A 13539-nucleotide genomic window follows, 5' to 3' on the forward strand; every position below is an offset into this window, starting at 1 on the left:
TGGACAAATTCTTACAGTGGTATAACCTTCCAAGACTGAACCAGGAAGAAATAGAAAATATGAACAGACCAATCACCAGTAATGAAATTGAAACTGTGATTAAAAATCTTCCAACAAACAAAAGTCAAGGACCAGTTGACTTCACAGGTGACTTCTATCAAATATTTAGAGAAGAGCAAATACCCATGCTTCTCAAACTCTTCCAAAAAATTGCAGAGGAAGGAACACTCCCAACTCATTCCGTGAGGCCACCATTACCCTGATACCAAAACCAGAGAAGGATACTACAAAGAAGGAAAATTACAGACCAATATCACTGATGAATATAGATGCAAAAATCCTCAACAAAATACTAGGAGACAGAATCCAACAACACATTAAAAGGATCATACACCGTGATCAAGTGGGATTTATCCGAGGGATGCAAGGATTCTTCAGTATACACAAATCAATCGCTGTGATACACCATATTAACAAATTGAAGAATAAAACCATATGATCATCTCAATAGATGCAGAAAAAGCTTTTGACAAAATTCAACACCCATTTATGATAAAAACTCTCCAGAAAGTGGTCATAGAGGGAAACTACCTCATAATAAAGGCCATATATGACAAACCCACAGCAAATATCATTCTCAATGGTGAAAAACTGAAAGTATTTCCTCGAAGATCAGTAACAAGACACAGGTGCCCACTCTCACCACTCTTATTCAACATAGTTTTGGAAGTTTTACCACGGCAATCAGAGAAGAAAAAGAAATAAAAGGAATACAAATTGGAAAAGAAGTAGTAAAACTGTCACTGTTTGCAGATGACATGATACTATACATAGAGAATCCTAAAGATGCCACCAGAAAACTCCTAGAGCTAATCAATGAATCTGGTAAAGTTGCAGGATACAAAATTAATGCACAGAAATCTCTTGCATTCCTATACACAAATGGTGAAAAATCTGAAAGAGAAATTAAGGAAACACTCCCATTTACCATTGCAACAAACAGAACAAAATACCTAGGAATAAACCTACCTAAGGAGACAAAAGGCCTGTATGCAGAAAACTATAAGACACTGATGAAAGAAATTAAAGATGATACAAATAGATGGAGAGAAATACCGTGTTCTTGGATTGGAAGAATCATTATTGTGAAAATGACTATACTACCGAAAGCAATCTACAGATTCAATGCAATCCCTATCAAACTACCAATGGCAATTTTTACAGAACTAAAACAAAAAATCTTAAAATTTGTATGGAGACACAAAAGACCCCGAATAGCCAAAGCAGTCTTGAGGGAAAAAAACGGAGCTGGCGGAATCAGACTCCCTGACTTCAGACTATACTACAAAGCTACAGTAATCAAGACAATATGGTAATGGCACAAAAACAGAAGTATAGATTAATGGAACAGGATAGAAAGCCCAGAGATAAACCCACGCACCTGTGGTCAACTAATCTATGACAAAGTAGGCAAGGATGGAGAAATGACAGTCTCTTCAATAAGTGGTGCTGGGAGAACTGGACAGCTACATGTAAAAGAATGAAATTAGAACACTCCCTAACACCATACACAAAAATAAACTCAAAATGGATTAGAGACCTAAATGTAAGAGTGGACAGTATAAAACTCTTAGAGGAAAACATAGGAAGGACACTCTTTGACATAAATCACAGCAAGATCTCTTTTTGATCCACCAACTAGAGTAATGGAAATAAAAGCAAAAATAACCAAATGGGATCTAATGATACTTAAAAACTTTTACGGGGCTTCCCTGGTGGCACAGTGGTTGAGAGTCTGCCTGCCAATGCAGGGGACACGGGTTTGTGCCCCAGTCCGGGAGGATCCCACATGCCACGGAGCAGCTGGGCCCATGAGCCGTGGCTGCTGGGCCTGCACGTCCAGAGCCTGTGCTCTGCAGTGGGAGAGGCCACAACAGTGAGAGGCCCACGTACCACAAAAAACAAAAAACAAAAAAAAACAAACAAAAAAATGGGCAGAAGACCTAAATAGACATTTCTCCAAAGAAGACATACAGATGGCCAAGAAGCACATGAAACCCTCTCAACATCACTAATTGTTAGAGAAATGCAAATCAAAACTACGGGGAGTTATCACCTCACACCAGTTAGAATGGGCATCATCAGAAAATCTACAAACAACAAATGCTGGAGAGGGTGTGGAGAAAAGGGAACCCTCTTGCACTGTTGGTGAGAATGTAAATTGATACAGCCACTATGGAGAACAGTATGGAAGTTCCTTAAAAAACTAAAAATAGAATTATCATATGACCCAGCAATCCCACTACTGGGCATATACCCAGAAAAAAACATAATTCAAAAAGACACATGCACCCCAATGTTCATTGCAGCACTGTTGACAATAGCCAGGTCATGGAAGGAACCTAAGTATCCATCGACAGATGAATGGATAAAGAAGATGTGGTACATGTATACAATGGAATATTACTGAGCCATAGAAAGGAATGAAACTAGGTCATTTGTAGAGATGTGGATGGATCTAGAGATTATCATACAGAGTGAAGTAAGTCAGAAAGAGAAAAACAAATATCGTATATTAACTCATATATGTGGAACCTAGAAAAATGGTACAGATGAACCAGTTTGCAGGACAGAAATAGAGACACAGATGTAGAGAACAAATGTATGGACATTAAGGGGGAACAGTGGTGGTGAGGGTGGTGGTGGGATAAATTGGGAGGTTGAGATTGACAGATATACACTAATATGTATAAAATGTATAACTAATACGAACCTGCTGTATAAAAAAATAAATGAAATAAAAATTTTTTAAAAGATAAAAGAAGAATAAAAGATTGAATACATTTTAACTGGATCAATCAAAGTTCTAATATATAGCACTCTAAAGTGGAGTGATTACAGTAAAATTTAACAATATTCCATGGTTTTATAAAACAGAAGAGGTACCTTAGAAATCTAATCTAGCAGTTCCTACAGTGTGGTTTGGGATGGGATACTCGTCCTTCGGCATGTTTCATGAAAGGGAAGAGAGGACTTGGCCAAGTTGTTGTGTGAGATGCTGCATGTAATACCTCTCTTGTAGATATAATATTTATGCATATATGTTAGCCTATTCAAGACTCCATGAAGGCACCTGTTTAATATTTTTATTCAACTTGTCTCAAACTGGAATGATTTTGTTCTTTAAAACCAATGTTCTCACACTCCTTCCCCAACAGCATCTGGTAAATACTAATCCAGCACACCAGGGCACTGTGACGGAGGGTGCTCAGTGCCTCAGTGTAGTTGTGGTATTGAGCCAAAAAGTAGATACATCCATTTCTAGAGTTAGACAACTGGCTTGTAACTGATAAGAGCTAGAACTAAAACGCAGGTCTCCTGACTGTGTAGGACTTCTGAGGCCATGCTCAAGTGACTATAGCAGGACAGTGTCAGGGGCTAGGGCATGAACCACATCAGGGTTCTGAAATAACTTTTGTACCAAGAGCTAATTAGGAAATACTTAGAGTAGAATGCTGAAGCTCCATAAGATCGGATAAAGTAGTCAGAGCTGAAGCTAGACTGCCTTGGATGGAAATTGTTCTGTTGCTTACCAGCCACCTAACCTTGAGTGTGTTACTTAACTTCTCTGTACCTTAGTTTTCTCATCCGTAAAATGGATACAATAGTTTCTAGCTCATAGGATTTGTTGTGAGAATTACTAAATGAATTAATACATTTAGACTTAGATCACATCACAAACATAGTAACATAGTAAACATTCAATAAATATTATTTCTAGTTATGTATTTATGAGGAAGTAGCAAACATGGATACCCTACCATTATGGTGACCTAATATGGGGTGGTAGTTTTAGGAATAAGAGAAGCATGTTGTGCATGCTAATTGGGAAAAACTCTGAAGTAACAAGTGGGCCTTCTGGTCTTTCATCTGCCTGCTTCACAATTCAGCTTAATTGAATAGTTATTCAATAAAAGCACCTCTAAATATCCAAATATTATAAAAGGTATGTATGTATAGAGTGTGAGCACATAGATTATAAAGGTCAATACATAAAACAATAGGAGGTGCGTACAATTAAATGAGCAAGATGACCTTTTAATTTTTTTTTTTTTTGCGGTACGCGGGCCTCTCACTGTTGTGGCTCTCCCCATTGTGGAGCACAGGCTCCGGACACGCAGGCTCAGCGGCCATGGCTCACGGGCCCAGCCGCTCCGCGGCATGTGGGATCTTCCCAGACCGGGGCACGAACCCGTGTCCCCTGCATCGGCAGGCGGACTCTCAACCACTGCGCCACCAGGGAAGCCCCCTATATTTATTTTTATGGTGTATTGTGGACACATAAATTGTGGATTGTGACACAGAATGTAGTGAATTTTTTGCTGAATCATCTAGAACAGTATTTTCCAAGCTCTAATGCGTGTTCAGATCACTTGAGGATCTCGTTAAAATATAGATTCTGACTCACCTGTCCAGGGTGGGGCCTGAGATTCCTTATTTCTAATCAGCTCTAGGTGATACAGATGCTGCTGATCAATGAGTGAAATCTCAGTAGCAAGATTTAAGATACTGTTTCTCAAACTTGGCTTCACATTGGAATCATTAAAAAGCCAGGGAATTTTAAAAGATGCTGATGCCTGGGTCGCAACCCTTAAGATTCTGATTTAATTGATAAGGGTTGTGGCCTGAGCTTAGGGATTTGTGAAAAGCTCCCTAGGAGATTCCAGTGCGCAGCTAAATTGGAGAATTGATGCTCTGGCTCAGACTGGTTTCAATTTACTTTTTGAGAAAAGGTGTTCATTTTAGGCACCTAATCTTAAATTTTTTTCCTTGCAGGTTGCAGCGATCTACAAGGACTCAAGTATTGGAAATCTTATAAACATAGTAATTGTAAAATTAGTTATAATTCATGATGAACAGGTAAGAAACAGTTCTAAAAGTAGTAATCCTAGCTGTAGTAGGCTCTTAGCGGGGATATATAGAGAGATCATGAAACCCTTATTAGAAATGAGATATTTTTAAAATGTATATTACAAAACTTGATTTGAAAAGGAGTGGGGTTAACTTTTTCTGTTGTGATGGAAACAAAATGGAATGACAACAGAGGAAGTAACAAAAATTAATAAACAATTAAAAAATTTAAGGTTGAAAACATTCAGGTATTCACTTTTATAATCCTACTGTTGAAAGATTTAAAATATAGTAATTTTCAGAAGTTAGCTTTTCAATCCCAAATATTGGAAGCTCTAATTTTTGTGTTTTGATCACCGTGTTTTAAGTATTGCTGAAATATGTTTTAGATATGAGGGAGAGATGATACCACTTCTTCATTTGCCTGTGAAAATGCTATTTAATGAATTGCATAAACATTGACAGGCTTGGAAGGAAAAAGGCCATGAGTGTTTTGACGTAATGTTAAATTGCTGATTTTTTGTGTGTAGGAAGGACCAGTCATCAGTTTTAATGCGGCTACCACGTTACGCAACTTCTGTTTATGGCAGCAAACTCAGAATGTTCTAGATGATGCCCACCCATCCCACCATGATACTGCTGTTCTTATCACTAGGTACAGTTCTAGAAATAACGCTTGCAATGAAATTGTTTACCCTTTATCTCCTGCGTGATCACCTGTACTTCTTCTTACGTTAATTCTTTATCGATAATACATAGAAACGTTCTATGAGAACTTGTATTACAAAAGATACCATTGAATGAAAGCATTCTTTGTTTTTTTCAGACCAGAACACTGGCCTGATTCCTTAGGAAATTAGCAACGTTAAGTTGCTAAGTAATGGTTTGACATAAACAAGATAATTTCCTTATTATATTAGTGACAGAGTAAGAATTAGGAAAATTACTTGGAAATTAATATAGTTATGGAACTGAGAACACGTTGTGCTTCTTCCCCAACTTGACCTTTAAATCGCTTGTAAAAGAAAGCCTTTGAATTTATTTTGGACGCCCTATACTTAAAAATATCTATCTGCTCCTTGTTTTGATGCTCAACGCATGACTTAATTGCCAGGCTGCTTTTGCTAGGGTTTTTCTCAAACCTATTTATTTATATGCAGCTGCTGCTATTATAAAATGAGTATCCATTTTACATGTACCACTATACAATGTTAATTCACATCCTTGTTTCAGCAACGGTCATGCTACCAGAATATTTAGATCCTGAGTTTGTTGTTTGTTTCGGTTGGTTGCTTGGCCAAGGGGGAAAAATCTTTTGCTTGAGGGTCAGACTCAGAGAAATTTGGGCTTTCTAGAACCCTGAAATGAAAACCTTTAGTCCATGTAAAACAGCTGACATATTGTCCATGTGCTTTATTTCTTTTCTAAATTAAAACAGAATTGACTCAAATTTATACAGAGTCTTCTATTACCAATCCATGGTACTGCCCTGGGTTATAGTTAGAGGCCAAGCAGCAAAGACTGAAGATAACAGGTTAATGATGGGAGGGAGGAAAAGGGCTGTAAGAGGAGACCATGAGGAAGGAGACTAGAGAACTGTCATAATGAATGTTTAAGGACTAAGTAATTTAAGAAGGAAAACATTTAAGCAACTTGGTAACATCTGAGAACATCATTATTTTGCAGCTGACAATAATAGCCGAAGTTCATAAAGGCATTGAAACATCAAGAGTATATTACATATGCTACTGCATAAATAAAGGCAGAGAGGAGAAAAATACACTTAGAGAGCTTTTCATTGAACTTGGTTAAGCTTCAGCTGTTCACAGCAATCACTTTTATATAGCACCTATTGCTTATTGATATGCAAAAATGGTGCATTACTCTAGGTTTAGGGTAATAGTCATGTCATAGTCAAAGCTTCTTTATCTTTGTTTTGGCATGTTGCAAAAATATTTTCTGAAAATGCTTCAAAATCTTTTGTTTTAAGGGAAGACATTTGTGGAGCTAGAGAGAAATGTGACACATTAGGTAAGTTATTTGGTAAATAAAATATAGCTTGTATAATTGTTTACTGAATTATTTAAAATGATGTTTTGATTATCTTCCCTTTAATTTACACAATCATTTTGATTATTAATTAATGGTTAGTGTCACTATTATTTGATTCTGCTCTAAGTTTTAAAGAATAATAAGAGCTAATATTTATGTACCAATTAATTTCTAAATATCAAGTGCTATGCAGAGCTTGACATTTTAAAGTGTTTTATTGTGTAATATTTGATCCATACAAAATAGTACATAAAAACTTATATGCAAATTTAAAGCAAAAAAAAAAAAAAGAGTAGTCATGAATCCACCACCAGATTTAAGAATTAGAAATTTTTTGGTACTGTTCTATGGCCTGTGCTAAGTCCTTATTCTCTCCCTTGCACTTCCCCAAGAGGTAACCAATAGCATGAATTTTGTATGTGGCAGTTCCTTCCATCTTTTGAAAAATAGTTTTATTGTATATGTATATATTCCTAAAAGAAATTGCTTGATTATGCTTATTTTTGAGCTTTAGTTCATGCATTTTCACTGCTATACAATATTTCATCCACAGTTCACATATCTATATCCTGTCAGTGAATATTTGGGCTGATTCCAGTTGTTTTCTATTATGAACTTTATTATAAGAGCTAAGGTATATTCCTACGGTTAGAATTGCGTGCCATTAAATGTGCTCATGTTTAACTTTATAAGATATACCAAATTATTTTCTAAAGTGGTACTAATTTATACATTTAATCAATAGTGTATAAGCATTCGTTTTGATTATGTCACTATTAATACCAGGATCTTCAAATTTCTCATTTTTGCCAATCTAAATTTAATATATTTCATTATAGCAATAATTTTCAGTTCCCTGGTCACTAATGAGTTTGGACGTCTTTTTATACATTTACTGGTCATTTATATTTCCTTTTTGGAGAGGAATGAAAGAAATGAAGAAAACATTGCCTATTTTTCTGCTGTGGTATTTTTCATTTTCTTACTGCCTTTTAATGTTCTTTATAACTTCTTGATACCAAACCCTTTTTGGTTTATATGTATTGTAAATATCTGTTAATAATTTGTTCCTTAGTGTTAATTGTTTTGTGTGTGTGAAAATGTATGCTGTAGCTGAATTTATAACTTTAGGTTTAGCAATTTTGTATCTTATTAAAGAAATTATAGCCTTCTGAGCCTTCTGTAGCTCAAAAGTCTGAGTGTATTATCCTGTTTCCTTGTGAATATTTAAAAATTTGTCTTTTCACATTTGAATCTCTAAACCATTTGGCATAATTTTTTTGATGTGGTATCACACAGGGATCTAACTTTGTAAGTTCCTTTTCTCTGTGAATGTCCAGTTTCCTCAGATCACACATTGACTACTTTACCTCCTTTCATTAGAATGTGCAATGCCGTTTATAAAGTTTCTGTTTGCACTGGTATGTGCAAATCATCCCGCTGTTTCATTAATCAATACTTTTCATTTAGTCCATGTGCCAGTTTCATATTAGTTCAAATTTTGTAGCTATATAATAAATCATCATAATTCATAGGATATATAACTCCATCTAATTTTCTTCAAGAGTATTTTGGCTGTTCTTGGACCTTTGCTCTTCTATAAAAATTTTAGACCCGCATGTTAAGTAATTATAAAACAATTATCTGTCTATCTATGAAGGTCTTTTAAAATTTTCTTTCAGTAGTATATAGTATTTTCTTTCAAAGCTGGTCATGCACAACTTTCATTTATCTCTTTTATTAGTGTATGGTCTATGATGTTGATTGAGAGAAATGCATTAGATTATTTGGATTTTTGATTTTAAATCTAGCCAACTGATTCATTACTCTAATCCTTATAATTTACCTGTGGATATTTATATCACTTTTGAATTATGGCTATTATTCCCCCTCTTCTTCAATCCTTATAACTTTCTCTCGTTTTTCTTTTTCTTTCCTTTGTCTTAAAGCAAGACAAAAACCTTGTCGAATGTTGAATAGAAATGATGATGGTAGCCTTTTTTCCTGGATTTTGAAAGGAATACTTGTGCAGTTTCACCATTAGGAATAATATTTGATATAGGTTCTTGGCAGATAAACTTATCATCATAGTTTTCTGAGACTTAAAAAATATATGCTTTTTTATTAAAATATTTTGCAGATATTGAAATGATCATACGATTAATTTAATTCTGTGAATTCCTTTTATGAGTTTTGTAACACTAAACCAAACTTGATCAAGGTTTTTCCTTTTTTTTTTAAAACACACTGCTAGATTCCATTCCATGCATATATTTTCAGGAGTGAAATGATCTTCCTTTGATTATATTTGTCTAATTTTGATACCAAGGTTTTATTCACCATACAGAATTTGTTGGAAGTGTATTATTTCTTTTCCCATTCTCTGGAAGATTTTATATAATGTTGGAATGATCTATATCTTGAAAGCATGGGAGATCCCACCTAGAAAACCATCTGGGTTTCATCTTTCCTTTGTGGAAAGATTTTTAACTATTTGACTTTTCCAACGGTAATCAGACTTTTTTTTTTTTTTTTTTTTTTTTTTTTGCGGTACGCGGGCCTCTCACTGTCCAGAGCACAGGCTCTGGACGCGCAGGCTCAGCGGCCGTGGCTCACGGGCCCAGCTGCTCTGCGGCATGTGGGATCTTCCCGGACCGGGGCACGAACCTGTGTCCCCTGCATCGGCAGGCGGACTCTCAACCACTGCGCCACCAGGGAAGCCCGGTAATCAGACTTTTAAAAAAATCTTTTTGAAGGTATTTTAAAAAGTGTGTTTTTCTAGATATCTGACCATTTCTTTTAGTAGTAGTAAAATTAATTAGCTTAAATTATTCTCATAGCACTTTCTTTTAAGTTCTGTCAATAGCTATACTTCTGCCTTGTTTTATTTCTGATATTATCTATTTACACTTCTTTATAATGGCCCAATTTCACTGGAATATTGTCTATTGCATTTGTCTTTTTAAAGGATCAACTCTTTGCTTTCAATCTCATTTTTATTTCATTAATTTCTGCTCTCTCTCTCTCCTTTTCTTTCCAATTTACTCATGCTGTTCTATTTATAATGTAAACTGACTGTTAGCTCAATAACATCCAGGATTTTTTCTTTTCTAATTTTATTGTTTAAGACTATCGATTTACTTCAAGGTATCATTTTATTGTGTCCCACAAATTTTGATAGGTATTTTTCATGTCATTTAAAATTCTAAATTCTAAGTATGTATAAATTCATCATGATTTCTTTTTTGACTTATAATTTAGAAATGCGTTTAAAATTTTATGAATATATTCAGACTTACTGTTTTTTGTTTATTAAATTTTAATTTAATTTCACTGTAGTTGGAGAACATGATCTATACCATACCCATTCTTTGAAATCTTTTGGTATTACATATATGGTCTATTATGTGGTCAGTTAAAAAAAATGTTTCATGTATGTTTAAACAGAATGTACATTCTTTAACTATGGTATACAGGTTTCTATATGCCTGTTAAATCAAACTTGCCGATTATGTTGTTCAAATCAACTATATATTTACTAATTTTTTGCTTACTAGGTCACTTACTTGAAACATGAATATATCTCTGTCACTCTGTCCCTTTTCAATTTTACATTATAATTTTTACAATTACAGTATTCAAATTTTTTGTTTCATCTATTTTCAGGCTAACTTATTAGGCATATGTAAGTTTGAATTGAACCTTTTACAATTGTGCAGTGACTTTTTTTATCTCTAATAATGCTTTTTAAAGAAAATAAAGTCAGTATAGCTTTATGTTTAAAGTACTGTGTCTGGCAATACTACAGCTAGCCAAACTTTTTCTTTTTTTATAGGTCTCTGAAGTCTTTTTTTTTTTTTTACATCTTTATTGGAGTATTATTGCTTTACAATGGTGTGTTAGTTTCTGCTTTATAACAAAGTGAATCAGTTATACATATACATATGTTCCCATATCTCTTCCATCTTGCGTCTCCCTCCCTCCCACCCTCCCTATCCCACCACTCTAGGTGGTCACATAGCACCGAGCTGATCTCCCTGTGCTATGCGGCTGCTTCCCACTAGCTATCTATTTTATGTTTGGTAGTGTATATATGTCCATGCCACTCTCTTACTTTGTCACAGCTTACCCTTCCCCCTCCCCATATCCTCAAGTCCATTCTCTAGTAGGACTGTGTCTTTATTCCCGTCTTACCCCTAGGTTCTTCATGACATTTTTTTTTCTTCTTAAATTCCATATATATGTGTTAGCATACGGTATTTGTCTTTCTCTTCTCTTTCTGACTTACTTCACTCTGTATGACAGACTCTAGGTCGATCCACCTTACTACAAATAACTCAATTTCGTTTCTTTTATGGATGAGTAATATTCCATTGTATATATGTGCCACATCTTCTTTATCCATACATCCAATGATGGACACTTAGGTCGCTTCCATCTCCTGGATATTGTAAATAGAGCTGCAATGAACATTTTGGTACATGACTCTTTTTGAATTTTGGTTTTCTCAGGGCATATGCCCAGTAGTGGGATTGCTGGGTCATATGGTAGTTCTATTTGTAGTTTTTTAAGGAACCTCCATACTGTTCTCCATAGTGACTGTACCAATTCACATTCCCACCAACAGTGCAAGAGTGTTCCCCTTTCTCCACACCCTCTCCAGCATTTATTGTTTCTAGATTTTTTGATGATGGCCATTCTGACCGGTGTGAGATGATATCTCATTGTAGTTTTGATTTGCATTTCTCTAATGATTAATGATGTTGAGCATTCTTTCATGTGTTTGTTGGCAATCTGTATATCTTCTCTGGAGAAATGTCTGTTTAGGTCTTCTGCCCATTTTTGGATTGGGTTGTTTGTTTTTTTGTTATTGAGCTGCATGAGCTGTTTGTATGTTTTGGAGATTAATCCTTTGTCAGTTGCTTCATTTGCAAATATTTTCTCCCATTCTGAGGGTTGTCTTTTGGTCTTGTTTATGGTTTCCTTTGCTGTGCAAAAGCTTTGAAGTTTCGTTAGGTCCCATTTGTTTATTTTTGTTTTTATTTCCATTTCTCTAGGAGGTGGGTCAAAACGGATCTTGCTGTGATTTATGTCATAGAGTGTTCTGCCTATGTTTTCCTCTAAGAGTTTGACAGTTTCTGGCCTTACATTTAGGTCTTTAATCCATTTTGAGCTTATTTTCGTGTATGGTGTTAGGGAAGTGTTCTAATCTCATACTCTTACATGTAGCTATCCAGTTTTCCCAGCACCACTTATTGAAGAGGCTGTCCTTTCTCCACTGTATATTCCTGCCTCCTTTATCAAAGATAAGGTGACCATATGTGCGTGGGTTTATCTCTGGGCTTTCTATCCAATTCCATTGATCTATATTTCTATTTTTGTGCCATTACCATGTTGTCTTGATTACTATAGCTTTGTAGTATAATCTGAAGTCAGGTAGTCTGATTCCGCCAACTCTGTTTTTTTCCCTCAAGACTGCTTTTGCTATTCGGGGTCTTTTGTATCTCCATACAAATTTTAAGATTTTTTGTCCTAGTTCTGTAAAAATTGCCGTTGGTAATTTGATAGGGATTGCACTGAATCTGTAGATTGCTTTCGGTAGTATAGTCATTTTCACAATACTGATTCTTCCAATCCAAGAACATGATATATCTCTCCATCTATTTGTATCATCTTTAATTTCTTTCATCAGTGTCTTATAATTTTCTGCATACAGGTCTTTTGTCTCCTTAGGTAGGTTTATTCCTAGATATTTTATTCTTTTTGTTGCAGTGGTAAATGGGAGTGTTTTCTTAATTTCACTTTCAGATTTATCTTCATTAGTGTATAGGAATGCCAGAGATTTCTGTGCATTAATTTTGTATCCTGCTACTTTACCAAATTCATTGATTAGCTCTAGTAGTTTTCTGGTAGCATCTTTAGGATTCTCTATGTATAGTATCATGTCATCTGCAAAGAGTGACAGCTTTACTTCTTCTTTTCCAATTTGGATTCCTTTTACTTCCGTTTCTTCTCTAATTGCTGTGGCTAAAACTTCCAAAACTATGTTGAATAATAGTGGTGAGAGTGGGCAACCTTGCCTTGTTCCTGATCTTAGTGGAAATGCTTTCAGTTTTTCACCATTGAGGATGATGTTGGCTGTGGGTTTGTCATTTATGGCCTTTATTATGTTGAGGAAAGTTCCCTCTATACCTACTTTCTGCAAGGTTTTTATAATAAGTGGGTGTTGAATTTTGTCGAAAGCTTTCTCTGCATCTATTGAGATAATCATATGGTTTTTCTCCTTCAGTTGCTTAATATGGTGTATCACGTTGATTGATTTGTGTATATTGAAGAATCCTTGCATTCCTGGAATAAACCCCACTTGATCATGGTGTATGATCCTTTTAATGTGCTGTTGGATTCTGTTTGCTAGTATTTTGTTGAGGATTTTTGCATCTATGTTCATCAGTGATATTGGCCTGTAGTTTTCTTTCTTTGTGACATCCTTGTCTGGTTTTGGTATCAGGGTGATGGTGGCCTCATAGAATGAGTTTGGGAGTGTTCCTCCCTCTGCTATGTTTTGGAAGAGTTTGA

General features: G+C 35.3%; 1 protein-coding gene across 1 annotated transcript in view; it reads left to right on the forward strand.

Annotated features, from left to right (window-relative positions):
* Positions 1-13539, forward strand: part of ADAMTS20 (ADAM metallopeptidase with thrombospondin type 1 motif 20) — a 207035-nt gene that overhangs the window by 62549 nt on the left and 130947 nt on the right. Inside the window, exons 5-7 of the mRNA XM_065887659.1 lie at positions 4837-4920; positions 5442-5566; positions 6902-6942. Coding sequence (XP_065743731.1) covers positions 4837-4920; positions 5442-5566; positions 6902-6942 — 250 coding nt within the window. The remainder of the gene's footprint in view (positions 1-4836; positions 4921-5441; positions 5567-6901; positions 6943-13539) is intronic.

This window comes from Phocoena phocoena, chromosome 11 (genome assembly GCF_963924675.1).
Source record: "Phocoena phocoena chromosome 11, mPhoPho1.1, whole genome shotgun sequence".
Lineage (NCBI taxonomy): Eukaryota > Metazoa > Chordata > Mammalia > Artiodactyla > Phocoenidae > Phocoena > Phocoena phocoena.